Source organism: Penicillium cinerascens, assembly GCF_028974065.1.
Source record: "Penicillium cinerascens strain IBT 15544 chromosome Unknown contig_16_segment0_segment0, whole genome shotgun sequence".
NCBI lineage: Eukaryota > Fungi > Ascomycota > Eurotiomycetes > Eurotiales > Aspergillaceae > Penicillium > Penicillium cinerascens.
Genome location: NW_026695286.1, coordinates 2,674,209 through 2,700,152, shown reverse-complemented (window position 1 = coordinate 2,700,152; position 25,944 = coordinate 2,674,209). Strand labels below are relative to the sequence as shown.

Below are 25,944 nucleotides of genomic sequence, written 5' to 3'. Positions count from 1 at the left end.
TACTTTCAGCTACTTCTAGATAATCCGAGATACTTTCAAGTAGTCGTCAAGTGGGATTCAAGTAACATAGAGATTGACATTAATAATTAATATGAATCGCAATAAGATCACGATGCTGTCCGGTCCCCGCAGCCTGAGAGCACGAATCTCCCTTCTCGCTGGTGCCCAAGGGCTCGTGGTGCCCAAGGGCTCGTGGTGCCCAAGGGCTCGTGGTGCTCGAGTTGGTCTCGTCGACCGCCAGACAATGTTGGCGGTGCGCGTCATTATAGTCTATAGCGCGACGTATCGCGAAACGAACGTGGTATATGGTTCTCTCCAAACGCCCGACGCGTACACTCACCTCGGAGTGAAGAATGAAAGCCAAGCATAAAACAGGAAAACATGGAAACATGGAAATCCACGAAACAATGCAGTGCGCAATGCGACCGGTCGGTCCGCTAAGCAAGGGTCCAGAGCAGAGATTCTCGAAGAGCTATACTCTTAGATGTAGTATGGATACTACGAGCCAGTACTCCCGGTGCGTTGTCGTCACGACAGGGCACTCTCAGCCGTAGGTGAGCTGTAATTGCCGTACTGGTCAGGGATACCCAGCGCGGTTCCCACTGCCTGGCCGTTGTGGCCCGTCAGCAGCCATACGAAGCTGCCAGCCTTGTTATAGAGCAAAGACGGAAAGTAGAGAAGTGCCCAGAGGAATAGACCCACGACGATCAAGACGAAGGTATTCGCAACGAGCTTCTCGCCGGGCGTCAGCACATACAGCCCGAAGGTAACCTCGTAGCGGTAGTACTTGAGCCGTACGCGATCGAAGACGTGCCGGAACGGGTTGCGAGGTTCATTACGCTCATTACGCCGGGGCGCGCTCAAGTTCATGCTCGAGGAGTATTTACTGATGAGCTCGTCCACGGCTGCCGGTGCGCGCGACATGTGAGAGGTAGCTGGGGTATAAAAGGATTGCATTTCGGTCGCCATTGTGATTGGGGCGTCGCGAAGATCTCGTCTATCGTACGCCGGGGGGGGGGGGGGGGGGGGGGTTATATCGACGGCTTTTTTTGTTTTTCGAGTTTCAATAAAGAGCGTCGCGTATGGATGTGATCCCCATGTGAAGAAGCTGAGCCGATTTGGAAGATCGACGGCGCTTTAGTTCTGGAAGCAGGCGGAAAGGCACAGGCCGCGCGAATCGGGGTCCGAAGGGGTCAGGCAGGAGTCAGGAACCCAAGAAGATAGATATAACGGAGGTAGAGGAGTAAATGACTTTAGAGGCAGAAGGCTACGACCGAGAGGTTTTTAAGAGGAAAAGACCGGAAGGGGGGAAACAAGGAAATAAACGGCTGAAGGTTTGGATCGGATTGTCCGGCTCGCTCAGTGCTCTCATCTTTACGTAGTCGGGCAACCACCTTTGGCTACCTGCCCATGCAGGACATCCTTACGACACTAGCTACTCCTAGTTGAATCGTGCTGTATCCATAGCCGTATCGCGGTACAAGGACGACGATTGGCAGCCCAAAGGGGGCATAACAACATGCGATACTGGCTCGGGGTATACTTCCTTTAAGGCTGAAGGGCGATCGGCGGCCACCCAAGAAATTGCCAGGAACAACCGTGGTCTACGCACTGCTCTACCCGAGCCCAGTCCAACGAGCCTAGACCTGCTAGTGTGGTACTGCTCCGTACTATTTGTTGCTGGTCATCGTGTCATACGTGTAGAATATCCCGCGGTCAATATAAATACTCGTTTCATGTGTAATTGATTTAAGAAATTCCCTTGGCGCCACACGAACGGCGGCTGACAGGTGATGTCACCTTCACTTCAACTTCCCCGCGCCGACCTCAACCCTCGATACCCTCCACACCCGCCAACCATGAATCCCGAAGATCCGCTAGTGCAGGCATTACCGCCGGCCACTGACTATCTCACCTATCTTACCCTCCTCGAGTACCAGTTGACTCCCCAACGCCTCCCACTGCTCCACCAGCTGTTGCAAGATGAGCGCCTCACTACCAACATCGGCTGGGACCTCATCAAGCTGCTTCTGCCCATGCTCCCCGCATCCACTGAATGTCTGCAGGATGTGGCCCGGCTCGGCAACCCGCGTGAGGTCATCCTGCGGGTGTCCGAAGCCTTGATGCAGCTCCAGCCCGAGGAAGACGACGACGACGACGACGAAGCCACGGATGGCTCGTTACCCAAACATATACTGCAGTTCAACTGTCTCTTGGCCATGCTGTCCTTGCTTCATGGCCGAATTCAAACCAAAGCTCCAAGCCGCTTCATTGCGACTTCGCTCCATGCCGCACTCGAGGCATATACAGCCATGCCCTGTGACGAGACTACTCTGGCCCTGCTCGAGTTCCTCCGCGATGTTTCTCCCAGCAAGCGACCGGCCCCACCCCCGCGAGCCTCAAGTGAGTCGAGCGTATTGCGAACTGTGGAAATTTCTGCTCCAGATCCCGAAGCGGAAGTACCGTCGCCGTCACTGTCGGCAAACAACGAGAGCCTTTTGGTCAGGAAATTCATCCAATTCGGTTTGTTGGAGTTACTCAAGTCCTATCTCTTGAATTTCTCGGGCCCAATGGATCCCGGCATGTCCTGGACCGTTCGCATGCAAGAGCATCTGCATCCATCTCTGCGGTTGCCGGAACAGTCGCAGACACAGGCATACTCAACCACCAAGGAACTGAGAGAACGGGACATGCTCATGGGCAATATTGTGGTATGTCACCAGTTGCGTTCATGCCTTCCGTGGTATTTGCTGATCCCTGTTATTATTTAGGCATTATCACGAGATGTTGGGATGGATAGTACTGAACTCTTGTCAATCGTTTCCCGCTCCCCCCAGGAGCACCCGCCTCCGCTGGACTTCGAAGAGCCTCCAAAATTCCCGGACGAAATTCCACTGGAGCGCCACGGCTCACTGTTACTTCTTGCAGCCCGTGCCGCGGGCTTTACCCTCTTTACATCTGGCCTTCAGATGCCACCGCTCTCCGTCTTCCCAGATATATCAGCGATCTTCGCGAACTTCCTCGGTCACTCCGAAAATGTGGATGAAGTAGCTTATGGCCAGCCGCATGCGCTGCTCGACTCCTTGCTGGCTCTCACTGTGCACGCCATGCAAAATCCCATTGTCACACCATCCAGCGAGACAGAGTTCAAAGACTTCGCCATTGCCTTGACTGCATGCACAGCGCGCCAGACACATGGTATTGTCCGCCAGATCCCAGCGACCGTCGTTCACAGTCATCCGTCTTCCGCCACACGATTTAAACTTATCCACTCCATCTTGGAAGAAATGAGTTTGATGTCTATCCGGGACAGCGCTATTGCGTGGTTGAGAGAGGAAATCATCGGTCACGAATCAGCAGATACCGTCTTCCACGACCCGCTTCATTTTTGGGTTCTATTCCAGCCCCTCTTCGGCCCGGTCAAAACAGCTACCTCTGCGAATCTACTGGACAGTTGGATGCGTCTCACTCAAACCGAGGGCCCGGCTTTGCACTCCGCATTGAACCTCTACTATCTACTCCTTTCGTCTTCTTCTCTAAGGGATACCCTGCAACTGGAAAAGACCGTGGCCACCTTCCGTAGCCAAGTCCTCTCCCCCCCTCCGGGAGTTGTTTCGTGCCATTGAATCCGATCTTACTGCCAAAGGTGGCGATGGACTCATCGAATCTGCTGTTGGCAAGGAGATGTGTCAGGTGGGCAATGCTCGGTCTGTAGGATTGATTGGTCTCACGCTGGATCAAATTGAAGAGGCGGTTCACGATGCCTATGGGACCGATGACTCGGATTTGAAGGCGTTTACGCAAGAAGAAGAGACACGAGTGTCTGAGATTCGGAAAGGGATGGAGGGATGGAACTAGGCCCTACAAGCCAGTTTCAGCAGGTGATACCAGCTTTTGTAGATCTAGTATATAGTTGGGGTGCTGACTCGTCGAATCGTACATATCACATTTACTTTTACTGGAAATCTCCAAAAGAAGTAGTTCCCTTTCCTTTGCAAAGTTAATTTCTCATCAAGTCTACACGTCGCAAATTCTACAAGAGCAAAAAGGGATTCGGAGGCATTCTGGGTTCTATTCAGCTGCCACGACCAACAAATAAACAGTCCCGAATCAAAAGACATCCCGCACAAGACAACAAACCAGAACCGTCACCACAAAAGGTCAAGCATGCACCGACAACCCGTACCACACGGGTACATTTTTTTGAATTTTTAGCAACCATTTCTCGAACAGCAGAAAGAAAAAAACAGAACCGCCTCCCTTCTTCTAGATATCTCGCTCCCTCGTCCACAACAAGATCAGCAAACGCCGCATCGTACACCGCCGATATCATATCACCCACTCGCCTAAGGCAAGATGGGAAGATGAACACTCGACGAAGAAACAATGTAGCAACCGAGCCGAAAAGAAAGAAGGAACTGGACGAATCCGCCAAAGCAAAAGTGTGTCGCTGGTCGTGTTTCGAAAAATGGTCATTTTGTAAGGTTGTTGGTGCTTCTCAGCCTCGTGTAGTGAAAAGTCGAATCATTGAAGTTTGATTGTCAACCACGCTGGCTGGCGAACAAAGTCAGATCATGGTGGTGTGGGATGGTTCGATTCGGGGGCGTGTATGTAAGAATTTACATAACAACGCAACCACCACCGGGGGCAGCTGGTGCTGTGTTAGTAGAAGGTTCAATGCGGTTGGAGAAGAAGAAGCTTACCCTTGACAACAGCGGTGTTCTGGAACTCCATTAGGAAGATTGGGTGGTTTGCTTGAAAAGCGAAAGTTGGTTTGAGATGAGTAGATTGGTTATGAGTTTGTGAGCGGATGAGGAGGAGAGAGTTGTATCTGGACCGAGTGGGATGGGTCTTTATATGAATCGTTGTCTGGGATGGAGTTGAGGTTTCCAGGTAGTTATACCGGTGGCGTTACTGAGATTGATTGAAATGCATTGAGATTCCAGGTTTGATTGTTGTTAACGGAGATGGAGTTATTGGGATGATGATATTGTTGTGATGTATTGTGGCGTTCCTTGATATTGTCCCGCGGGAGAGAGATTGAAGCATGGCGGCCTTGATAACAAGTTGGCATAGTCTATCAGTCAGCAAGGGCAGTTCAAGGACATTGGCAAGGGCCGTTGGAAAGCTGTTTGCTAACCGGCTGGAGTGACAGGACGCGGCGTGTGATGAGAGCCCCGAATCTTCCTCGTGGACATGTTGATATTGTCGTTTGCAGGGACAATATTAACGGAGATCTGAGGCCTAATCAAAGATCTCTTTCAGGCGAGGAAGCCACGAGACAGGAGTGGGGGGCCCGAGGTGCCTTCGGTGCAAGTGTCTAGTACACGCGTGTAGGCTCGGACGAAGCGCTGCCAGGAGCTGTCGGCAGTCAATCGAGTAAACAATACCAAGTGGACCCCCGGAAAAGTCCAAACAAACTTAGGAGCTGACAGGGGAAGTTGATTCCGGAAGTTGATCTTTGTCGCAAAACAAAGAGCCGCCCTTTGACACATTCTTAGTATTGTTCGAGGAACAATACCAACGGCAAAATGGGGGTTCAACATTCCGAGTCTCGTAAAATAACACGAATCTGCATTTTATTCGTGTTTTCCTCGCCTTCAGATATTGGCAAACTTTGATTTGATCTAGTGAATCATTACAACTAGTATCTGAGGACCTGTGAAATCGACGCCGAAAATGACCGCTTTCGACGCTAGAACGTCCGCCTTTCCACCCGTAACTTTGGATGGGGGCTGTACCATAACGTATTGGATTCCTAGAAGGTCGGAACTCGTTAAGCAAACGGCCACTATAAGCGTTGTTTTCGGTATATTAAATCAACTAGCCGCTTCACTGATAGTAGGTGCTTGGTCGTTTCCAAGGGACTGCGTAGCAAGTAGGATTTTGTCTTCCTGCTCAACCGGCTTTTGATTCGGTGGCATGGTGGGCGGTGGAAAATAGTATGTCATTTATTCATTCCGCGGACTTTTCACGACCGTGAGTCGTATGCAGCCCATATCTGGTGAGGATGGGGTAACTTGATGTGGAAGACGTGGGCCCTCGGCAATAAGCTCTAGACCTGGGGCGCAGTCTTGCGGGAATAAAAAGGAATTTGCGGATTTAAGACCTTTTGTTTCACGCTCGATCTTGAAGAGACATGCCAAGAGGAAAAAGGAGGAAGTAAGGTGAAGAGAGTTTGTACAAGTCCGTTCGTGCTCGTTCTCGTAATGGTTCGTACCTCCACGTATAGAAATGGTTACGATTGGCGTCTGAAAGTGGGCCTTTGGATCGGCTCCACACGAGCTTGTAACATGGAGTCTCCGGAACCCTTTTAGCCGGAAGAACCACATCGATCGCGCCAGTCACAAACTTGCGATCTGCCAAGCATTGACTCCATATATGTACTCAGGGCACGAATGGGGTATAATGTCTAATAAAACCTGATTTAAGTCTTGTTTGGACTGTCCCGAAATTGCCATTGTGTAGGCGCTGACTGACCCTTGCGCATAATATTCAAGGAAGATCGACAGGAACATGGCTCGCGCATATCCCAAATTGGAGATAACATTCTAAATGTGGAGAAGAAAAGGGGAACATAGAGTTTTTTCTGGCAGATGCAGGTACCCTCCTCGGAATTGCGAGCTACAGAGCACTGCCGTTCTGCACCTTTTGCTGAGCTTGGCCCAGAGTATAAAGTAGCTGGTGTTTCCTTGTCCTCAAAATGTTTATCTTCATCAATATTCTCACTTTAGTCATTCTTTAAAATGAAGTTCTCCTCTGTGGCTATTGCTGGCGCGGCTATGGGCCTTGCCCACGCTACTCCTCTCGTTGAGCGTGCGCAAATCACCGATGCCGATATCCTCAACTATGCCTTAACCCTGGAGCACCTTGAAGCCGCTTTCTACCAGGAGGGCCTCAAGAACTATACCCACGCCGACTTTCAGAAGGCCGGCCTGCAGGACCCTTTCTACGCCAACCTCAAGGAGACCGCCAGTGACGAGCAGGACCACGTCCAGTTCTTGACCAAGGCTCTGACGGCCGCCGGCGCAAAGCCCGTCGAGGCCTGCACCTATGTCTTCCCTTCCACCGACGTCAAATCGTTCCTTGCACTCGGTAGTATCCTGGAAGGAGTAGGAGTCAGCGCCTACCTTGGTGCAGCTGCCAGCATCATGGACAAGACTTACCTCACTGCCGCTGGTAGCATCTTGACCGTTGAAGCCCGCCACAGCGCCTATCTGCGTACCGCGCTTGGCGAGGCCCCGGCCCCTCAGCCCTTCGACGACCCCCTCGACTTCGATGAGGTTTATACCCTCGCCTCGGCCTTTATTGCCTCGTGCCCCGAGAGCAACGGCAAGCTGCCGGTCAAGGCCTTCCCCGCCTTGACTATGCCCTCTATGGCTCCCGTCATGACCGGCTCCAAGGTCGACCTAGTGGTTGCCAGTGGCATGACCAAAGACACTTCGGATATCTACGCCGCTTTCATCACTGTCACTGGACCCGTCTGGGCTCCCCTTGAGTCCACTGGTGATGGCAAGTTCAGTGTCACTGTTCCGGAGGGTGTTGCTGGCCAGAGCTATGTAGTCCTGACCAAGGGCAACAAGCAGGCTACGGATGACAACATCGTCGCCGGTCCCGCCATCGTCGAGGTAAGTTAGAGAACATCTGAAACGTATCAGAATACTCAACTCTAACCTTTTCCAGGTTGGCGAGCCCAATGGACCCATGGGAATGGGTTCGAAGTGCAGCGGATCTTCTGGCCCGAAGGCCTCCATGTCCGGCTGGTCCTCGATGTCCATGCCTATGCCCACCGGCTCTAAGACCGGTATGGCTTCTTCGTCCGCCTCTGCTTCGTCCACCCCTGTCTTCAACGGTGCGAGTGGAAAGAGCGTGAGCGTTTTCGCCAGTGCCCTTGGGGCTGTGGCTGCCGTCGCTGCTTTTTTGCAGTAAATTGACATTATCTTCTATCGAGCCATCGGCACGACAGATCCAGCAATGGATCTAATCTTGTATCGTATATATTATTATTTCAATACAATTCATTTTTGAAATAGAGCTCAGCTAGAAGACTATCATCTAGGGATCGAGAGATTTTTTCAGTTAAAGGCAGTGACAATAATTCCGACTCATACTATGCCCAGGGTTAGGAGATATTTTAATGGCCCCGTTCTTTCCAGAGGACGCGGCCCTGATAAGAATAGCCGAGGTCATAATTTGTAAGTGGAAATGGTGAAGAAATGCAAATCAGAACGTATAAGTAGATTTGAGAGGGTGCGCATTCAAATGTCCGGCAGTTATCAGGGGCCGCACTTCATAAGTTAATACAAAATAGCGTCGTTTCAATTATCTCAACCATTCGCCTCGACTCATGTTCGATTTCAAAACCCAAGGCCAAAGTGCGAATGCTGAGTGGGTTCTCGAGTCAACGTATTGACCAGATCAACGGGTTGCAGATGCGTGGAAATTTTCATTGGTGGAGCTAGATACTAGATTGCCCTCTGATGGGAATGAGGAAATCACGATGATTATGCATCCCCCCTGGGATATCCACAGAGGACATGACTTGCCATGAAAACGCTGAACGGCTCAAATTTGCACTAATGAAGGACGCTTTACTTCGAGACGAATTGGCTACGCAAGAAGTAGTTCTGTGTTTTGAAATGGAAGCAGCTGGACTGATAAATCAATTCCCTTGCATTGTCATTCGAGGTATCTGTGACTACGCCGACACACTTAAGAATGATACTTGGCAAGGGCACGCCGCAATTTTGGAAACGATCTCTAAAAAGACGTTCGAAAGGTACTTGTGGGAATTATTTACCGGGATTTCTGATAACACGAAAATTGCTTGGTTTCAACTTGGATACAACATGCAATCACGCAAAATACAGATAACTGTCATATCATCATCATATGCACGATGCCCTTCCCGCTCAGGTGTAAATGGGCTCGGTCAGGTCATTCAGTGTCAATCCCTCTTTCGCAATATCCTCCTCAATCAGGAACATCAGAGGCATCTCAACCAGAGTACCCTTAACTTGGCTAAGTAGATCCTTGACCTGCTTCGCGCCTTCAGCACCAGGTGCAAAGTCATCGCGCACTACATGCCCCCACTGGAAACGAGCAGGTTGGCCATACCCATCCTTGCACTCGGCCTCCTTGTCCGCATTGCGGAAGTAGTACTCGTAGAACTCCTTGTAGGTAGCCCAGTTGCGCACGCAATCATCAGGGACGGCATGGAACACCTTGCGGAAGACCTCGGTGTTAGTGTGGGCTCGGGAGTTCCACAGGCTTTGCATGGTGTCTGAGAGGGGATCGGCGACGATCTTGCTCTCTGGACAGTCGAAATCGAACTGGTTTGGGACGCCGACGGGCTCGGAATTCGCGTCGGGGTGCTGGTAGTCCTGCGGAGGCAGAAGACCCAGGTGCTTCCGGAACAGTTCACGACGCAGAGAGCTGGCGAAGCGGCTGGCGGTCCAGGGCTGGCCGTTCATACTAGACTGCACCGGGGTAAAGTCTTCGATGACGACTGCGATTTCGGAGTCGTGGTAACCTAGCTGCGAGCGATCGTTCAGGTTTGCGGAGCCGCAAATGACGATGCGGTCGTCGGCGATCATCACCTACGATCGTTAGAACAAAGAAGAATCATGGGGGTTACTTGTTAACACATACCTTGGAGTGCACATAGAGCTCCTCGCTCACAAAAGCGTCAATTTCAGCATCGGGGTGTCCATCCCACGGCACATTGCGAATATCCTCTCCGCCCAACATATAGCACGAGCTGACACTATCCCATCGACCAGAAGATTTACCACCCTGAACATGTTGAGCAGCCTGCTGGTACTGCTGGAATGGAGCAGAAGTATCGAAAGCGCTTCGAGTACTACTCGGGGGACAACCACCAGAGCCAACAGTGTTGTAGTCATACTGTTTGCGAGCATCCTCATAGTTGACACCACTCTGCTGTTCAACGGCAGCCATCAGACCAGCATTGTTGATCCGGTCATAGTTGCGAAGGTTGTAGAAACGGATATAGTCCATGGGGTTGAAGCCCTCCTTGGCAATCAGCTCCATGATACTGTTTCCCCCGCGGTTGATCGAGTTGTACTGGAACTCCATGATAGCCCGGGTCCCCAGAGACTCGTCGTCTCTCAGATCTCCGGCGAAGCAGGGCACAGAAGGAATCACCACGATGATTTTGTACTTTTGGCCGGCCCGAGCAGCCCGCAGGATGCGCTCCACAATGGCGGCACCGATCTTGTTTCTCACCGGATGCTGAGATTCACCAGTGGAGGTGATAAAGAACTGGTTCTCGATGTACACAAAGTGCTGACTGTTCTTGATCACAGCGGCGTAAGCATCGGCAATGGAGTGTTCCAGAGGGCTTCCGTTGCTCCATTTAGCGCAACTGCGCACGATTTGACAGGACATGTTACCACGACCCTGAGAGGTAGGTCGTCCGTACGTTGTCAATTTATCCTGATATTGATGGATTTGGCCAGCCAGCTGACCACGAAGCTGATTTCCGTACTGCGAGAACTCCTCGCGGAAGCGACGTGGTGCGAATCCACGTTCGCCTTCATATTCATTATCACCCATTCCACGGGTACTAGAGTGAGATGTTTCCTGGCCCGGCGGGGGCGGGTAGTATGGTGCTTGACCCTGAGACTGACCCTGATGCGCAGAGCTGGCGGAAGACTGGGTTGGGGGCGCGTAGTAGGGGGTTTGTCCCTGTTGCTGGGGCTGGTAGTATGCATTTGAGGGTGACTGGCTTGGAGGAGGTCCTGCAGGAGGCGGCGGGAAGGAATTGCCAGTGTAGGTGTACTGCTGCTGCGGGTTCTGACCAGCCGAAGATTGGCTCGCAGGGGGTGCGTAGGTTTGACTACCGCCTGCTTGGGAGGACTGGTAAGATGAAGCAGGCTGCTGTTGATGTTGTTGATACTGTTGCGCCTGCGGGCTACCAGAGTTCTGACTGGGAGGTGGTGGGTAGGTTTGCGCGCCACCAGGTTGATAGGCCTGGTAAGATGGAGTGGGTGTTTGTTGCTGTTGTTGTTGCTGGTGCTGCTGCGGCGGGGTCGTAGACGCCTGCCCTGGAGGCGGTGGGTAGGTGGAAGCTCCTCCTTGTTGCTGCGATTGATATTGCAGGGTCGGGTTCTGCTGTTGTTGCGGACTAGCATTACCCGAAGGATACGGAGTGGACTGATGCTGGTTGCCATGCTGGCCGCCAAAGGAGGTCGGCCTTCCGTAAAGTGCAAGTCTGGCATACCTCGACTCATTTCGAACCTTGTACTTGGAATCATAGATGAAGTTCCATCGCTCAACAAAGTGACGACGCAGGTCCTCCAGAACAGCACCGTGCAGACTAATAGAGATATCAGACCAACCCATTCTGGACATACTCTTTCGGTCCAGCTGGTTCTGTTCCCAGTGAGAAACATCATGGAAATCGAGAACTCGCGAGTTATTGTAGTCTTGGCCTGGGAAGACGATCTCATTGATATTCTCGGGATGCACATCGGCAATCGCGTGCTGATGGGTATCCCAGCGACCGAAGCACAGGTCCAATCCACCCATGAAAGCAATCTGTCCATCAATCAAGCATAGCTTTTCGTGGTGGGCCCAGTACAGAATGACATCGTCGTCAATTCCATACAAGCCTTTCAGGGCATCCTTGGACATCTTTGTTAGACTAGCCGAGTCGAGCGACATGTGGCGGAGAGACGTCGTGATATCCGACTCGAGCTCCTGGCGATCAGGCAAATGATCGGGGTGTCGGAAAACGGCAATATTGGGATGAAGGTTCTCGAGGGCATGCTTGGTGTGGGAGGAAGACAGAGTCAAGGCCTGAGTAACCTCCTTGTAGACGATAATATTGACACGCACGCCACGCTGGGCCGCTGCCTGCAGCATTCGATCCAGACGATACTGTTCATTTTTGGCTGGAGGCCTTCTCAAGTACAGCTCGGGAGAGATCCACCCTACGGAAAATAAAGATCAGATAAACATTCCACGGATCGATCCGAGGGAGCCGAAACTTACAGTCCAAAATCCAGATGGATTCGCGCGCATTCTCCAGAGCTTTGGACACGGCCCAGAAATAACTGCAGCCATCCACATACCATTTCACATCATTGTGTTCGCGCGAAGGAGCAAAGCTGCCGAAGCGGTGCTCGGTGGTGGGCTTGCTGGCGCCATACTGGGCGTAGGCCTGTGGATCAATGGCGGTACCAACCTTCTGAGCGAACTCGTTACCAATCTCGGTGACGGTACCTTGGATCTTGTCCAGGAACCCGCCCAGCTTGTCTTTTTTCGGTGGGTTTTCTTGGTATTGGGGTTGCTGCTGATATTGCTGCTGGTACTGCTGCGTGGCCCCGCCGGAGCTCTGGCTGCTGTATCCATAGGGGTTCTGGTTTGGGTTCTGGTGCCGTCAGTTTAAATGTTTAGACGAGAGGCAGGAGTGATAAATATACCCCCTGTCCCTGATAGGCGGCCTGGTTGGGAGCTTGACCGGACGGCTGTGAGGAGCTGTGGGTCTTGTAGGTGTCACGGAGCTTCTTGAAGGTGTCGCCGAATCCTCGGCTTCCGTCACCCGAGCCTCGTTCGGACTCATAGTAGCGGCCATAGGCCAAATCATCTTCTTGTCGAGACATCTTGCGAGGGTAAGATGAAGAGGAAAGAGAAATAAGGTCACCCGACGGATGCCTAGGTGAGAGTGGGGGGTTGATTTAACAGCTCCGGTCCCCCCGCTACCCAGCCACGTCTCCATCGTGGCTGTGTTTCTAACACGGTGGACTCTGAGCTGAATCTCGTATTATGAAACATACTTTACTTTGTATTTCTATCTGATGCAACTGGTATGTCCGGTCGATACAAACAAAGGTTCATAGTATCGTTTGCAAAGGCCGTGGATATCCGTGGATCGGCACTCCACGCCAGCCCGTGCATCCACTAACAGGCGACAGCTCACCTTATCGATCCGCCATTGCTTGTGAGACTTCGGTATCGAGGGCAATAGACATGCTTTAAAACAAACAGCCGTGATAAGGGGAATATACTTGGCCTGGTTCACCTTAACGTTGGGTCTGGGTCACTGTTTATCAAGACTGGGCGAAAGTTGACTGTGACTGAGTTCGCGGACATTTGGTGAAATAATCTTCATCTTATTTCAACGATCATGTGGTCATTGGGTTGGGAGAGCGTTGGTTCATGTATTTAGCCCAAGGGTAAATAAACATTTTGAAACTCAGATGACTTCCACGAGACACCGCTTTCCCGCGATCACCACTCTGCCCTGGAATGTACAACGGTCGCATGAAGCCCGAAACAATAGGCTTGAGAGTCATTAGAAATACAGGCTTTCCGCTTGTCTATTTATTCATGTTGTCTTGGTTGAGTTTCCAACCATTACGACGAGCCCTAGAGGGTTGTGTTGTGGCCAAGCGTTCGTGGTGATAAGATAACATTTCTTCGAGAAATCGCGTTGATGGATTCCGGAGTGAGCTGTTTGATCAGAAGAAAATTAAATAGTTTATAGAAGGACTAAAACAACAACAGTACGTTCCAGAGCTACCTAAGCGTACGAGAGAGCCTTGGAAGAGCGCTGCAGGATCCCCCGCACCTCCTTAGGTAAGTGTGAGATCAGCCCGCAAGTATAAAACGGACCCGACATCACCTTATCACTCACCCCACTATCTGATCTCTGCCTCCACCGTCACCATGTCTATCGCCACTCTCGATGTATCTCTTCCAATTGCCCTCGCCTGATCCAGCGCTGACCTCCACCAGACCTCCCAGCACCCCAACCTCCCCGCAGCATCGCAGGCCCTGTTCCACGCCAAGGCCCGCCAGCGACTGAGCTTCGAGCAGATCGCCACACACATCGGCCGCAATGAGGTCGCCACCGCAGCCATATTCTACGGCCAGGCCATGGCTTCCGCAGAGGACATCCACAAGCTGTCCGACCTGCTCATGATTAACCACTCGCAGCTGGAGATGCAGCTCAGTGGTTTCCCCGATCGCGGCAAGTCGGTTGAGATGCCGCCCAAGGAGCCTTTGATCTACCGTCTCTATGAGATTGTGCAGAACTATGGATATGCTTACAAGGCTATCCTCAATGAGAAGTTCGGGGATGGTATCATGAGTGCTATTTCCTTCTCGACCAGTGTCGAGAAAGAGGTAGATGCCGATGGGAACAACTGGGCTGTTATCACGCTGCGCGGCAAGTGGTGAGTCTGCGCAGAGGTTCAAACTGGAAGCTACGTACTGACATTAGCAGGCTGCCCTTCTCTCGGTTCTGAGATGGAATGTAATCCACGGCCCTCGTTACTTTACCACAACTACTTGGGTATTTTGAGTTACTTTCAATGCTACTTTGTTCTACATAAGCTGTGGCTCTACTTAAACCAGCCTGGTAGAATGGGTATTATAAGCCGATGGCTAGCTAGATAACAAGGAGAACTGAGCATCCAAAACTGCAATACTGGAGAAACTCGTATAACTATGTCCCTCCAACAAGAATCTCGCAGGATCCAAGTTGTAACTGTTTCAGAGGAGTGGGTCTTGGGTTTGACTACGCTATGACCTTCGGGAATGGCTGCAAGGAATGATGATGGGTGGAGTCAGGAATTGAATTAGTGTATGCAAAGATAGAAGTATTCGAGGACGTACAAACGGCTCGTTATCTCGCCTGTACGGGCGCTCACTTCATACTCGGTCGTTATTTCTACGAAGGTACTTCATCCCAGGAGAAAAGGATAATATTTGCTCAGCTAAAAAAAGGGTATTGATCCTACGGGCCCCGACTCCGTGAATGAGGGGGAAGACGCCCGCAAGGAAACAGCCAAGAAAGGCATAATCAAAACATGGGGCATCTCGAATGGAAACGTAACGGAAGAAAAAAGCACGAAAAGAACGACTAGGTCCCCCTCCCCACATGACAAAGCATCCGAGCGAGTTCCACCGGTCTAGGTATGTATTAAGGAAACTGGCAGTGCGAAGGTATCATCACCACCAGCGGCGAATTTCGTGCACGAGGGGATGTTCAAGGACGAGCCGCTTAGCAGCAGTCCTCACAGCACTCGAAGCACATAAGGCCGGCACAGCTACGTTGATGTCAATATGGGTTTGAATCAGGCGATTTGATGTCGAAATTTACTTACAGGCCGCAGCAGACGTCACCGGCACCACCACCGCGCAGCTTCATCATGTTCTCCTGGGAGTTCTGGAGTAAAGAGTCAGTACAAAGAGATCGGACCCAAGAACCGGGGACGTACGGGCTGCTCAGTGACGACGCGCTCGGTGGAGGGAGCATCGGGGCTGGTGGGCTGCTGGTTCTGGACCGAGGCAGTGGCGCCGTCCCAGGCGGGAGCAGACTCCTGCTTGGAGGAGAACCAGGAAGAGATGTTGCCGAACATTTTGAGTTGTTTAAAGATCCTTTGGAGAGGATGGAAGATTTGATAGGCAGGAGGGGCAGGTGATGTGGATGGAAAGAGGGAAGGAGGGGTGCGGTTCCTTTAATACTCCCGGGACTCTCTCACTACGAAGAACCCTGGTCCCTGGGTGATACAAGTGCTAAATCCACACTCGGTTAGATCGGGGGCCTAGCGTCGTCACGTCGTCACGGAAGACCGTAATCGGGCCCATGGGCCTCCACTAGTCGCCCTAAGCCCTGCCACGTTGGAACTGGGCCAGTCATGTCGGGCCCAACGCGGGCGACATGGCTGCCTGAGAGTTCGTATGATTTCGATTTAATAACGCAGATACTTCCCAGCTTGTGGGAAATTACGGGATCTAGCTCGACGGGCCACAGTTGAAATGGGGCCCCTGAAAATCGCGGGTGCCTAGACACGCAAATTCGCGGGTGAGTTGAAACCCACCGATTGACCCCAGTCTTGAAGCGCTAAGCTTCGACAAGCTTCGTCATTCGTGTACATCCCTTCCTATTTTTAGTCTCTCGTGCCGTGGCTCAGCTTTCTCAACTACCGTGGCGGCGTGGCGCAGGCTTCCTCGGTGGCAATGGACGGCGATGCCGGTGCATGTGTTCCCAGCCTTGTTCATTATTTTCAAAGTTGGACCAAAGATCTAGTTTCATGTGTTTCTGAAACGTGGATGGTCACATGACTTGCACCATTGGCGGCTCCTGCCGCCCGTAAAATGTCCCTCCGTTTGGAATCCCGCGCATCAAGACGATCGATAGCGGCAATCACCAGCAGCCATGGCCACCCCCTCGGAAACCCAGGCCCAGCGCGAACGCGACTACGAGCGCTTCAAGAACTACACCACCATCGGCTTCCTCGTCGCATCACCTATCATCATCGCCCTCCCCCCGCGCAGACTCGACCTGAACACCGTTGCGCTTGCCAGTGCCTTCGCCATCTCCGCCAACCACATTACGCGCGAACGGACAGGGCGCAGTATCGTCGACCGCATCGAGTCGCGAATCTCAACACGCCCGGCTCTCCTGCGCGACCTACCTTCCGATCGCGCCGAGGAAATTCAAACTCGGCTGAGAGCTGCCCGGGAGGCGCAAATACGCGACGCTGCGGGTGAGGAATTGGAGAAACTCAAGGCGCGCCAGAGTCAGGAGAAGGGTGTTGTCGACCGTGTATGGATGGGTGGGGAATCGGCGGGTTGGAAGGAGCGCAGGCTTCGGGAGGAGCAGAAGGCTATCGAGGAGGGGAAAGGGTATGGTGATTTGATCATGGACCATATCTGGGATGTCTGGAACTGGGGGCGCAAAACTGAGGAGGACGATGATGAGTGAGGGCCTGCATTTTCCAGTTGCCTCTTTGCCAGCACCGAGTTCGTCTTCAGAGTTGCTGGGTTTCCGCCCTGATATTCGCTCTCGACTACTTTCGCCATCTGCTTCGCTGCACATAATTGTCATATCTACAGCTCCACATATGTATCACCACCTCAGATTAGCATTGGGATCAGGCGTTTGCATATAATTATTTCTATCAATATATCCTCTGCTCTTGGAGCATCTGGGTGTTGAAATTCCCTTTTGAGTCAATCAACTCTACCACCGTTAGTTTTCATCGTCTAAGGTTGAGCCACATGTCCTTCGATGTAGATACTTCGGGAAAATGGTTGGTGTGTTTTGTTGAAAAAAAGTAAAAATACAAAAGAAGTCGCGGGGGTATTCGAACGCGTGCCGTCATGAACACGTAATAAAGCAGACATGGGGCTTGCACCTCAACGAAGCTTGAGGAAAGAAAAAAAAACTGGTAGCTTCTCTTTGATTGAGCGTGTCATCCTTAGTGCAGGGGCCATGCTAATCTTCTCTGTATATTTTCATTTGACCAAATGTCCCGAAGGACATCAGGATAGGCCTTGATTTGAGTTATAACCGAAGAGGGTGGCAGTATTCCACCGCTTTCCAGGATGAGTTCACTTGCCCCTCCAAATGAGCGGTGAGCGGTGAGAGGTGTTGCATACGCACGCTTTTTGCGAAGAAATCTGCTACTCAGAGGAGAACCTGTAGATCAGGCAAGGAAAAATTGGTCCAGACTGAGGAGGTGAGAGAGAAAGATCGAATTGAAACAGGAACTGATTTGGCTGAAATGAGGGGTCGGTTCGCTTAGCGCATGTGTGGGAGTGCCCCTGCTGCCCCACGCAGAACCTTGGAAAGAACTGGGGCTGTCCATCCGTTTACTTGGGTATATGTTATGTGCCACTCCAGTGCACTCGAGTCAAAGCAGAAGATAACAAGAAAATTTGCCGGGTTGAGAGACGGAATATTAGACTACTAGTGTGGGTAGTGAGGCTAGGGAAGGTAATACCTAACTATATACATCTCTACGAGTCTACAGACCTTGAATACCAGATCGGATTGAAGAAAATACCCGGTTTCAAATCATGCAGTTCGTGGTAATACATGAAAGGAAATGCTCAAGGTACACACTATGTTCCTTGCAGACAGATATTAAAACAAATTTGCCCAATCATCCTGATGTTTGTCAGGTCGCAGCCCGGGGCTACGATATCAAGCAGTCACCTCAGGGGTCATGGCTCCCCCATCAATGCCGCCGGAACAATGATCGAGATGAAAGTTTTCAATCCGTTTCAAAACACAATGTAAATGCACGATAAGAAATGATCTCAATCACGCCGAAGAAGTACATTTTGCAGAACAATTCAGAACGTGGGCGCCAGTGTAGATCATAATTTCCATCCCCTCATTTGAGCCGTGGGTCTGCGACGAATGCCACGGGGCCAGGGGAAACATCCTCGCGGCTCTTGGGCTTTGGCGCGCGAGGTAAAAAACCTGGTCAGGACAGGTACTGAATACATTCTTCCCCGTACAATTCAAGGTCAACAATGAAGATGTAACCGCGCGAACGGCTGAGGTGTTGACGTGTCGCTGCTGATGGGTATTAAATGAGAGCAGTACACAAAGTAGTGGTGACTGAGGCTTTTGAGTGATGACCGTCAGGCGTCGAAGATGGTTCAGCCCCAGGTGGTGATGGATTCGAGTAGGCTTTGCGTGATTTTGGCCATCTCGACAGTGCCTTCGGTCACTATTTGGACGATGTCGGTTTCAGGTGCGTCTTCAATGATGACGTCCCCGTCACAGTCGTAGTACATGCCATCAGGGCCCAGGATCGGAACAAAAGGCTCAATGGGTTCCTCGAATAGTTCAAGATCGTCAGTAAAGCTGTAATCTGATGTCTCTGGGATCGGCAGCGGTGGTAGAAGTGGTAGTTGCATTGGCGTTGGGTGGATTTGATTGTTACAACGATTGCGGCCACCACGACGTCGGCGATTGGGGCCTTGCTTGAGGCCATCAAATTGCTGGTCGTTTTGATGGCTGGAGGCTTTATAGCCGTATTGACGAGGACCTTGTTGGCTTTGAGCGTGTTGGTTTGGACGGTACTCGCGGGGTCCATAGTGTTGACCAGGGGGGTGGTTTTGGTTGTAGCCCTGGTCCTGGCCGTGGTATGAACGAGGTCCCGAGGGGGGTACTCGTCTGTGGAAGTTATTACCAGGCCGGTAACTCTATTAAACTGTTAGCTTCATTCATATTTTTAGAAGGCGTCATTTACTTCATCGGCATTGCCGGATCGAGGGAATCGAGGCAGTCCAGCTGCCTGGTTCCCGTTGGAGTGGAAATTCCGCCCACCCTGGTAATGGTAACCAGGGTTGCGATTGTTGGAATTGGCGTTGCCATTGTTTTTGTGGTTTTTGTGGTTGTGATGGCTGCCGTGGTTGTTTTTGTTTGGATTTTGGTTGGTACAGTTGCGGGAGTTGTACCGCATGCCGGGCTCGCCTCCAGGTCCGTTGGTGGAATAATTTGGTCGATATCCGACTTGTTGATTGAAAGGACCGTCCGCACGGGGTTTATATTGTTCCCGGCGCCCGCCGAAAGATGGACCAACCATCTTGTCTTGGTAACGGGTGAAGTGCGTGGAGGTTGAAAGTAGAGCTGGGCGGAAGTAACAGTAGAAGATGACCACTCAGGTTATGTGGGAGAGGTGGAAGAAGAAAGAGAAAAAGAGGGCGGAGGTGGAAAGCAGGGGCTTTTAGTAGACACCCTTTTGCACCCTGCGGCCTCCGCGTTCGAATTGGGATGCGACGTCCCAGGGAGTATAAGTCGCTTTCGCGCCGGCAAAGTGGACGTGGATGATCTGTGCAGGAACCACGGATACGTAACGGGACCCGGAACTGCATCAAGGCCGGAGATGGCTTAGTTCAGGGGAGAGAAAAGCATATCAGCTCCGAAGCCCTACTTGGACGGCCGCAATCAAGCTTGTACAGTACTCGCCCGTTCTGCGGATCTCGGAGGTGTTCAAAGGCCCGTGAAACGTCGTCGGGCTCGCTCCCGCAACTTGAACAGGCAGCGGATGGCAGAAATGACGGTGCTTTGATGTTAGTAGAAAGAGGCTCTGCTGATTAGCACTGGATGACGGAAGGTCAGTACGCTGTCTATCGAGACTGGGTTATGAATACATTGCGGAGGAGAAGACAATGTCATAGCTCGCAAGTTAATGCTATTTTGTATCTAGACAGTAGGACTGCAGTGCAGCATGACCGATTTTAAGGCGATCGCAATCAAAGAAGTGCCAGCCCTTTGACACCTCTTGAGCACACCCTGAAACCCCTCTTTCGAACTCGATTGGTCCAGCATCGGTAAAGCTGTCTTCAACGAGGACCCATAGAGATAAATATAGCCGCGCTTTGATCTGAGAACAGACCCGCCAACAAACAGGGATAAAGGCGGAGAAAAAAATAGGGGTCTTATGATTGTGCCGTCATATGTGAGATGGGCCAATGAACAAAGCCAAGGCAAAGGCATAGAGGATGATGGCAGTGTGTTGTGAGCCTTTGTCGATCAGGGGCGAGGTTTTCTTTGTTTCCTTATTTTCAAACCCGCATTCGCCTGCGTCGTTATCTCGCTATCTCGCTTCGAGTCATGTCCCGTCCTGGCGCGCTTCTTGCGGTGCGTAAAGTTGCCCGGAGACGAGCTCTCATTGGATAGCAAGCTTTCTCGTTTGCGCTTCTCGGGCTTGGCGTCGTCTTTTCTTCGGCGTCGTTCTTCTTTGATTCGAAGTCGGCGCTGGACTTCCTCCGAGATATCTTCTGTGTCGAGAGAGTCGGAGGCATGGGGGGAGTCCTCAGCCGCCGGGTGCGAAGCGAGGTCGCGCTTTCGTTTCGAAGCGCGGTCTTCCAAAGTATCTGATTTTGTGTTTATTTCTGACTCCGTAGATGTGATATCTCTCTCCTTCTCAATTCTTGATCGCTTCCTCCGGCTGGTAGGGTCTGCATCTGTAGACTGTGAGGTGGGTGTCTGGCGAGCATTCATCTTGGACGCCGATGAAGAGGCGAAGTGAAACGGATTCGCGGGGGATTTCCCTGTATCAGGCGTTAAAATCATTTGACCGTACAAGCCGTGGAAGAGCCGGCGTGAGAGATCTCTAGGAGAATTCCGATAAACGTACTGGCCAACTAGTGAGTATTGTTAGTCGCAATAGCTCAAACCAAGCGAGCCTCTAGGGGAGTGACAAACCATTTGCTTCCGGACCACCTTGAACTGGTTCATTGTCTGGAGCGTCTTATTCACCATCGAGGAGACCACGCGAAAGGCCTCTCCGTCCTGTGCAACATGCCCTTTCACCGAGTCCAGCATTTCGAGATGGGTCGAGAGAACGCTTTCGTGGCGCGAGAATATCTAAGCAGCAAGACAAGACGTCAGTAAAGCTTGTTTCCAGCAATGAGAGGTAAGTAGTGACCCTCGCTGGCATTGTTTGCGGCGCCATTTTCCCACGCGACGGAAATTTGGGAATGACGACATACCTCTTCCCAAGGAATTGGGACAGCGTTGGCCTGCAAGTCACTGACGGTTGGATATGGCTGACCATGGCCAGTCGTATTGGTGTACATGTTTGCGCTCATGTCGTGAGGCCTCGAGAGCTGCGTCAAAGGATGTCGAGGAGCTCGCCGCAGAGATCGGCGGAGACGGAGCTTCTCCGCGCCAAGAGTCCGGCGATCGATTTAGAGTGCGACTTGCTAGTTGAACTACAGTTGGTTTCGATAGATGATAAATGGAACTTATTGTCCCAAAGAAGATGCTTCTGAATTATTGTGTACAGCCGAGCCCTTAACTCCATCCATAAACACCGATAACCCTTGCTATGGCGCAGTAAAAATTCTCGGCCACCCTGGGGCAGCATCACACAATGAAATACATTAATCACCACGCACCGGCATCGAAGTCAAACCGGCCAAGTTCCTTCTGTGAGTCCTCGACATCCTTCTTCGCTTTCATCCGCATATAGAAGATAGGGCAGTCGCGTGACGAGCAAATGACTTCACAGTGAAGACTGCCTTGGCAGCGCTGACACTGAGTCCAGAGTCGCCCGAATCGAACTTCGAGATCAGAAGTCTTGGTCAAAGCCTTTGTATAGAGCTCACCGAGACGAGGGCGGCAGTTTTGACAAACGGCACCATCCTGCTCCTCCTTGCCTGAGAGAGGCTTCTTGCAGCCCATGCAGGTCTGGGTCTTCTTGGTGAATTTCATCAACCCGCCCAGACTTGGTGCTGCAACGGAGATGGACCGAGTGTGTTCACCGGTCAACAGTTGGTTGGCCTTCTTCTCACCCAGAATGGGCTCGAAGATACGACCAAGCGGGTTCGCAAGCTGGTTGTCCAGGTAGTACTTGGTATCGACGGGAATGTTGTTTTCCAAGACGTAGATGGGATCCTCGGCCCTCTCGTAGCCCTTTGAGTTGGCTGCGCCCTTGATCATGACATAGGCCACACGGTCACCTAGAGCAGGCGCAGAACCCGCGTCACGTTTGGTCATGCGCTTCGCCAGCTCGACGTGTGCTTGCTTGGCAGCGTACTCCTTCTGAGAGAGGGCCTTGGTGATGACCAGCTTCGACATATCGACTTTGTTCTGGAGAAGATCGGAAATGGTCGACTTGACATAGCTGTGTTGAAATTTTAGCAGTTGCATCAAAGAATCAAAGAGTCATTTGCTTACTCCTGAGCACCATCGAGATCTCTCTCGATGAGAATCTTGTTCAACACAGTTTCGATAACATTTTGGACAAGCAAACAGTTATCACGACGCACGGTCTCAATACCCTTGGTGTCCATCTTGTCGTGCTTTTTAGTGTTGGTCCAGTAAAGACCGGCATACCGCTTCTTGTTGATTAGCAGATAAGGGAAGTACACCTTTTCGAACTCCAGCTTGATGGGTTTGATGAACTTGGACGAGACGAATTCTGCAGCCTCCTCACCGAGTTTCATCGCGTCTGCCAATTCAGACACTCCAAATTTGACCATGACCGAATCGGTATCACCGTAAATGACCTCGGCATCGTGAGAGTAGCCGTTGGCGATGGTATAGCGAGATTCCACCTCCTGTTTGGTTTTCTCGATCATCTGACGACCATAACTGGTTGTACTACTGGCAATGGGAAGACAAGGCAGCTTTCCGACAGTAGCACCCGTCAGACCGTATACACTGTTTGCGCTGATCTTCAAGGCAAGTTGACGACCGTTCAGTACAGCCTTTTTGAAGGGATCCGTCTCAGTGCCCAGTTCCTTCTTCGCGCGCTTTCGTGCACTCAAAAGCTCCTCAAGAATCTGAGACAAGAGACCCTTACGGACTTTGGCGGTGCAGAACATGTCTCCATTTGGCGTCACGATGTAATCCTCATCCTTCTTGAGACCGAGTTTCTCAACACTGCTCTTATTGAGGAGGGTGGTGTAGCAGAGGTTGTGTGCTTGGATAATGGAGGGATAGAGCGATGCAAAATCGAGTGTCGCTATTGGCACACCATAGTATCCTCGCTTCGGTTCAATTACGGTCGCGCCTTCATAGTCCTGCTCGTCTTGCGACTTGGAGTTGGGAATGACAAGTTGTTCTTCCCGCGCTTTTCGGAACAGCTGACTGACGAACTTCACTTGTTGGCCGCGAGAGAGCAGGAACATGAATGGAACACCCGTAACTCTTGCCATCTCAGTGTAGTTGACCAGACACATCAGTTTGTCCATCAATCGTTGTGGCAGATAGGCGTCCTTTAAGCAGTATACCGCCAATCGACGACGAGAGTCCGGTGTACCGTTGAACAGTTCAGTGATCATTGTGTGGTGAACGTCTTCCTTCTGCTCGCCCAAAAACTCGTAGGAGACGGAGTTTAAAGTGTAACTTCGAAGTTGATAATCCCGCTGCACCAATTGGAGAAGATCAAGCTGGATTCGGCCATTGGTGTTTGTCGCCTTCGTCTCTCGGTTACCCATCTGTTTGCTAGAGAAATTGGCCTCCTTGGCCTCCGTTTTGGTCGCCCGCAATCGTGTCCAGTAGGGAAAGCTGGTACATTTTAAATGTTTTGCCCGGTCCAAAAGGTACGGAAAGTCGAAGTTCGCAATGTTGTACCCGATGATCACATCCGGATCGACCTTCTGCACAAACTCTTTCCAGGCCATGAGCATCCTCTCCTCCTTGTCGAATTCCAAAATCTGTGTGTTGACAATAAGACTGGTGGTATCAAGGCAGAACACATTTCGAACGAAGGGCTTGCTGTCTCCGTATCGAGTCACGACATTGGCGATCTGAATTACGGGGTCAATGTTAGGTTCGGGGAAAATACCCTGTCGTCCAGCGCACTCGATATCGAAAGACAGGACACGAAGAGGCGCCATCTTGGCCCATTCACCGTTGGGCGCGTGGGCGATCATGTCACGGTAGTCCACGATAGCCTCCAATTGACAAGTTGAATGTTTTTCGTCTTCTGGGATGAGCTGATATTTCCCTGCCTTGGCTTCGACCCATGACATGCCGTGGAGACCAGTGTCGATCATAAATCTCAGCAGATATTGGATATTGTCGAACGTGAGGATTCCACTGTCCGAGTTGCCCCATAGACCTTTGTAGTTCATAGTAGCACTACCAGTTTCCAGAGCGCTACGCAGTCTGGCAATGAACTTTGGGTCGGTGACAGTTATCTTGAGGTACCAGCTCTTCTTATTACCCTGGAATCCGTAGATATTCTCCCGCAATGTGACTTCCACGCGTTGGATGACCGGGGCATTCTGTGCCAGTTTGGTCTCGAGGAAAGCTTTGTATGGCTGGCAATCTTCCTTGGTGAAGCCGACGGGGGCAGCGATGTAAAGGTAATGTTGGAATCCGGTGACGTGAAGCAGGACCGATTGACCGGCCTGTTACAACTGTTAGATCTAATGGAACTTGGGGCAAATTCGGCATCAATATGAAATACCTCCGTGACACCGAAGAGTCGGACAGCCATCCTGTCTCCCGCCATCCGACCTTCCTCCGCGTCAATCTGCTGGAAACAAATGTTCTCCGCCACTGGGTCAAATGGTCCAAGAGGAGGACGTTCCCATTGCTGGTCCTTCTCGGCGTTGCTTCGTTTGAGATCATTGATATCCTGGGTCATCTTCTCGAGAACCTCTTCCTCGAATGTGCTCTTTTGCGGCTGACTTGAGCCGAAACCTTTGCGTTGGACATTTTGTGTAGGTGGCTTGAGCTGTCCACTGGTCTCATTGTCAAGCTTGCGCTTCTTCATCGCGTTGGGAGACGCGAAAGAGTTGCGTGCGTTACTGGTGGTGTCGCCCAATACTCGCTTCTGCGGCATGATAGCTTCAGGCATGATGGCAACTCAGGGTGTACGAGTACACCGTCGAGAAGCCGTGGGGAATAATGCTGAAGTAAGTGGGAGGAGAATGTGTTGAGCGGGCAACAACTCGAGTCGTGTCGCAAGTCGCGCCTTCGACGTGACGCTCTTAACGCGTGGTCGGTCACATGGCGATAAGGGATAAGCCCATCAGTATGAATTGGCAGTACTTTGGATTGGCACCTGAGAACTATCCGGTATGAAGTAGGTCATAATCCAATCCGTTTCTAAATACTCCGATCCAATACAATTCTATCGATCTCGTACTCTCATGCTCATTCAAGTCCATCAATATCTCGGTGTAGATGCCCCGGCGGCAGCGGCCGGGAAGACTTAGTCGTTCTGCCGGCAGAAAATGATGACTCGTCGCTTTTGCCCCTTCGCCTTGGCATCGCCCTTCTGTGATTTCAGTTGTTGTCAGATTTCCGAGTGTTGTCTATTTTATCCTTTGATCTTCATTATACGTCAGGTTTGTGTTTGATATCGTTGTTTGTTTTACAGTGGGTTCAAACGAACAGCCCGCCTCACACGCCCTGTCGGAGACAGTTGGAATCTGATGGAATCTTTCAGTCAATCATCACCTGTCTTGGCTCAGGACATGTTTACAGCTGGCTTCATTCGACGTTAATCTACTGTGTCAACTTCAAACTTCAAGACACTTCCCATTGAAGGTCGCGTGTTGCTTATTCATCGGTGCCGACCTAGCCATTTGTCTTCACGCCCTCCAAATCTATATACCCTATCAAGCTCGCACAGAAACATTTTTGATCTGCCCAACTTCCTGGGCAAAGCCTTCTAAAGGTCTCATTGTTTCGTTACTCCC

The 25,944-nt window shown here is 51.4% G+C and overlaps 10 protein-coding genes across 10 annotated transcripts; 4 read left to right on the top strand and 6 right to left on the bottom strand.

Annotated features, from left to right (window-relative positions):
- Positions 1 to 528: 528 nt before the first annotated feature.
- On the bottom strand, positions 529 to 969 carry N7498_001001 (serine palmitoyltransferase small subunit family protein; the record flags this gene model as incomplete). The annotated part of the gene is made up of 1 exon (XM_058448064.1): positions 529 to 969. One exon carries the CDS (start codon positions 967 to 969, stop codon positions 529 to 531), a length of 441 nt encoding a protein of 146 aa, XP_058313475.1.
- An 890-nt stretch (positions 970 to 1,859) lies between these two features.
- N7498_001000 (uncharacterized protein) lies at positions 1,860 to 3,858 on the top strand (the record flags this gene model as incomplete). Its single annotated transcript, XM_058448063.1, has 3 exons — positions 1,860 to 2,711; positions 2,772 to 3,579; positions 3,647 to 3,858. 3 exons carry the CDS (start codon positions 1,860 to 1,862, stop codon positions 3,856 to 3,858), a joined length of 1,872 nt encoding a protein of 623 aa, XP_058313474.1.
- A 2,888-nt stretch (positions 3,859 to 6,746) lies between these two features.
- Positions 6,747 to 7,929, top strand: N7498_000999 (ferritin-like domain-containing protein; the record flags this gene model as incomplete). Its single annotated transcript, XM_058448062.1, has 2 exons — positions 6,747 to 7,628; positions 7,684 to 7,929. The coding sequence occupies 2 exons, from the start codon at positions 6,747 to 6,749 to the stop codon at positions 7,927 to 7,929; spliced, it is 1,128 nt and encodes a 375-aa protein (XP_058313473.1).
- Positions 7,930 to 8,912: 983 nt separating this feature from the next.
- Positions 8,913 to 12,629, bottom strand: pld2 (putative phospholipase D (PLD); the record flags this gene model as incomplete). Its single annotated transcript, XM_058448061.1, has 4 exons — positions 8,913 to 9,599; positions 9,652 to 11,957; positions 12,019 to 12,397; positions 12,450 to 12,629. 4 exons carry the CDS (start codon positions 12,627 to 12,629, stop codon positions 8,913 to 8,915), a joined length of 3,552 nt encoding a protein of 1,183 aa, XP_058313472.1.
- Positions 12,630 to 13,658: 1,029 nt separating this feature from the next.
- cyn1 (putative cyanate hydratase) lies at positions 13,659 to 14,276 on the top strand (the record flags this gene model as incomplete). Its single annotated transcript, XM_058448060.1, has 3 exons — positions 13,659 to 13,716; positions 13,765 to 14,204; positions 14,255 to 14,276. The coding sequence occupies exons 1-3, from the start codon at positions 13,696 to 13,698 to the stop codon at positions 14,274 to 14,276; spliced, it is 483 nt and encodes a 160-aa protein (XP_058313471.1). The 5' UTR covers positions 13,659 to 13,695.
- A 758-nt stretch (positions 14,277 to 15,034) lies between these two features.
- N7498_000996 (uncharacterized protein) lies at positions 15,035 to 15,392 on the bottom strand (the record flags this gene model as incomplete). The annotated part of the gene is made up of 3 exons (XM_058448059.1): positions 15,035 to 15,080; positions 15,138 to 15,199; positions 15,252 to 15,392. The coding sequence occupies 3 exons, from the start codon at positions 15,390 to 15,392 to the stop codon at positions 15,035 to 15,037; spliced, it is 249 nt and encodes an 82-aa protein (XP_058313470.1).
- An 800-nt stretch (positions 15,393 to 16,192) lies between these two features.
- N7498_000995 (uncharacterized protein) lies at positions 16,193 to 16,741 on the top strand (the record flags this gene model as incomplete). The annotated part of the gene is made up of 1 exon (XM_058448058.1): positions 16,193 to 16,741. One exon carries the CDS (start codon positions 16,193 to 16,195, stop codon positions 16,739 to 16,741), a length of 549 nt encoding a protein of 182 aa, XP_058313469.1.
- Positions 16,742 to 18,429: 1,688 nt separating this feature from the next.
- On the bottom strand, positions 18,430 to 19,361 carry N7498_000994 (uncharacterized protein; the record flags this gene model as incomplete). Its single annotated transcript, XM_058448057.1, has 2 exons — positions 18,430 to 18,978; positions 19,026 to 19,361. The coding sequence occupies 2 exons, from the start codon at positions 19,359 to 19,361 to the stop codon at positions 18,430 to 18,432; spliced, it is 885 nt and encodes a 294-aa protein (XP_058313468.1).
- An 870-nt stretch (positions 19,362 to 20,231) lies between these two features.
- On the bottom strand, positions 20,232 to 21,372 carry N7498_000993 (uncharacterized protein; the record flags this gene model as incomplete). The annotated part of the gene is made up of 5 exons (XM_058448056.1): positions 20,232 to 20,302; positions 20,350 to 20,832; positions 20,865 to 20,925; positions 20,987 to 21,148; positions 21,274 to 21,372. The coding sequence occupies 5 exons, from the start codon at positions 21,370 to 21,372 to the stop codon at positions 20,232 to 20,234; spliced, it is 876 nt and encodes a 291-aa protein (XP_058313467.1).
- A 298-nt stretch (positions 21,373 to 21,670) lies between these two features.
- Positions 21,671 to 25,097, bottom strand: N7498_000992 (DNA-directed DNA polymerase delta POL3; the record flags this gene model as incomplete). Its single annotated transcript, XM_058448055.1, has 3 exons — positions 21,671 to 22,409; positions 22,463 to 24,645; positions 24,705 to 25,097. 3 exons carry the CDS (start codon positions 25,095 to 25,097, stop codon positions 21,671 to 21,673), a joined length of 3,315 nt encoding a protein of 1,104 aa, XP_058313466.1.
- Between the last annotated feature and the right edge of the window lie 847 nt (positions 25,098 to 25,944).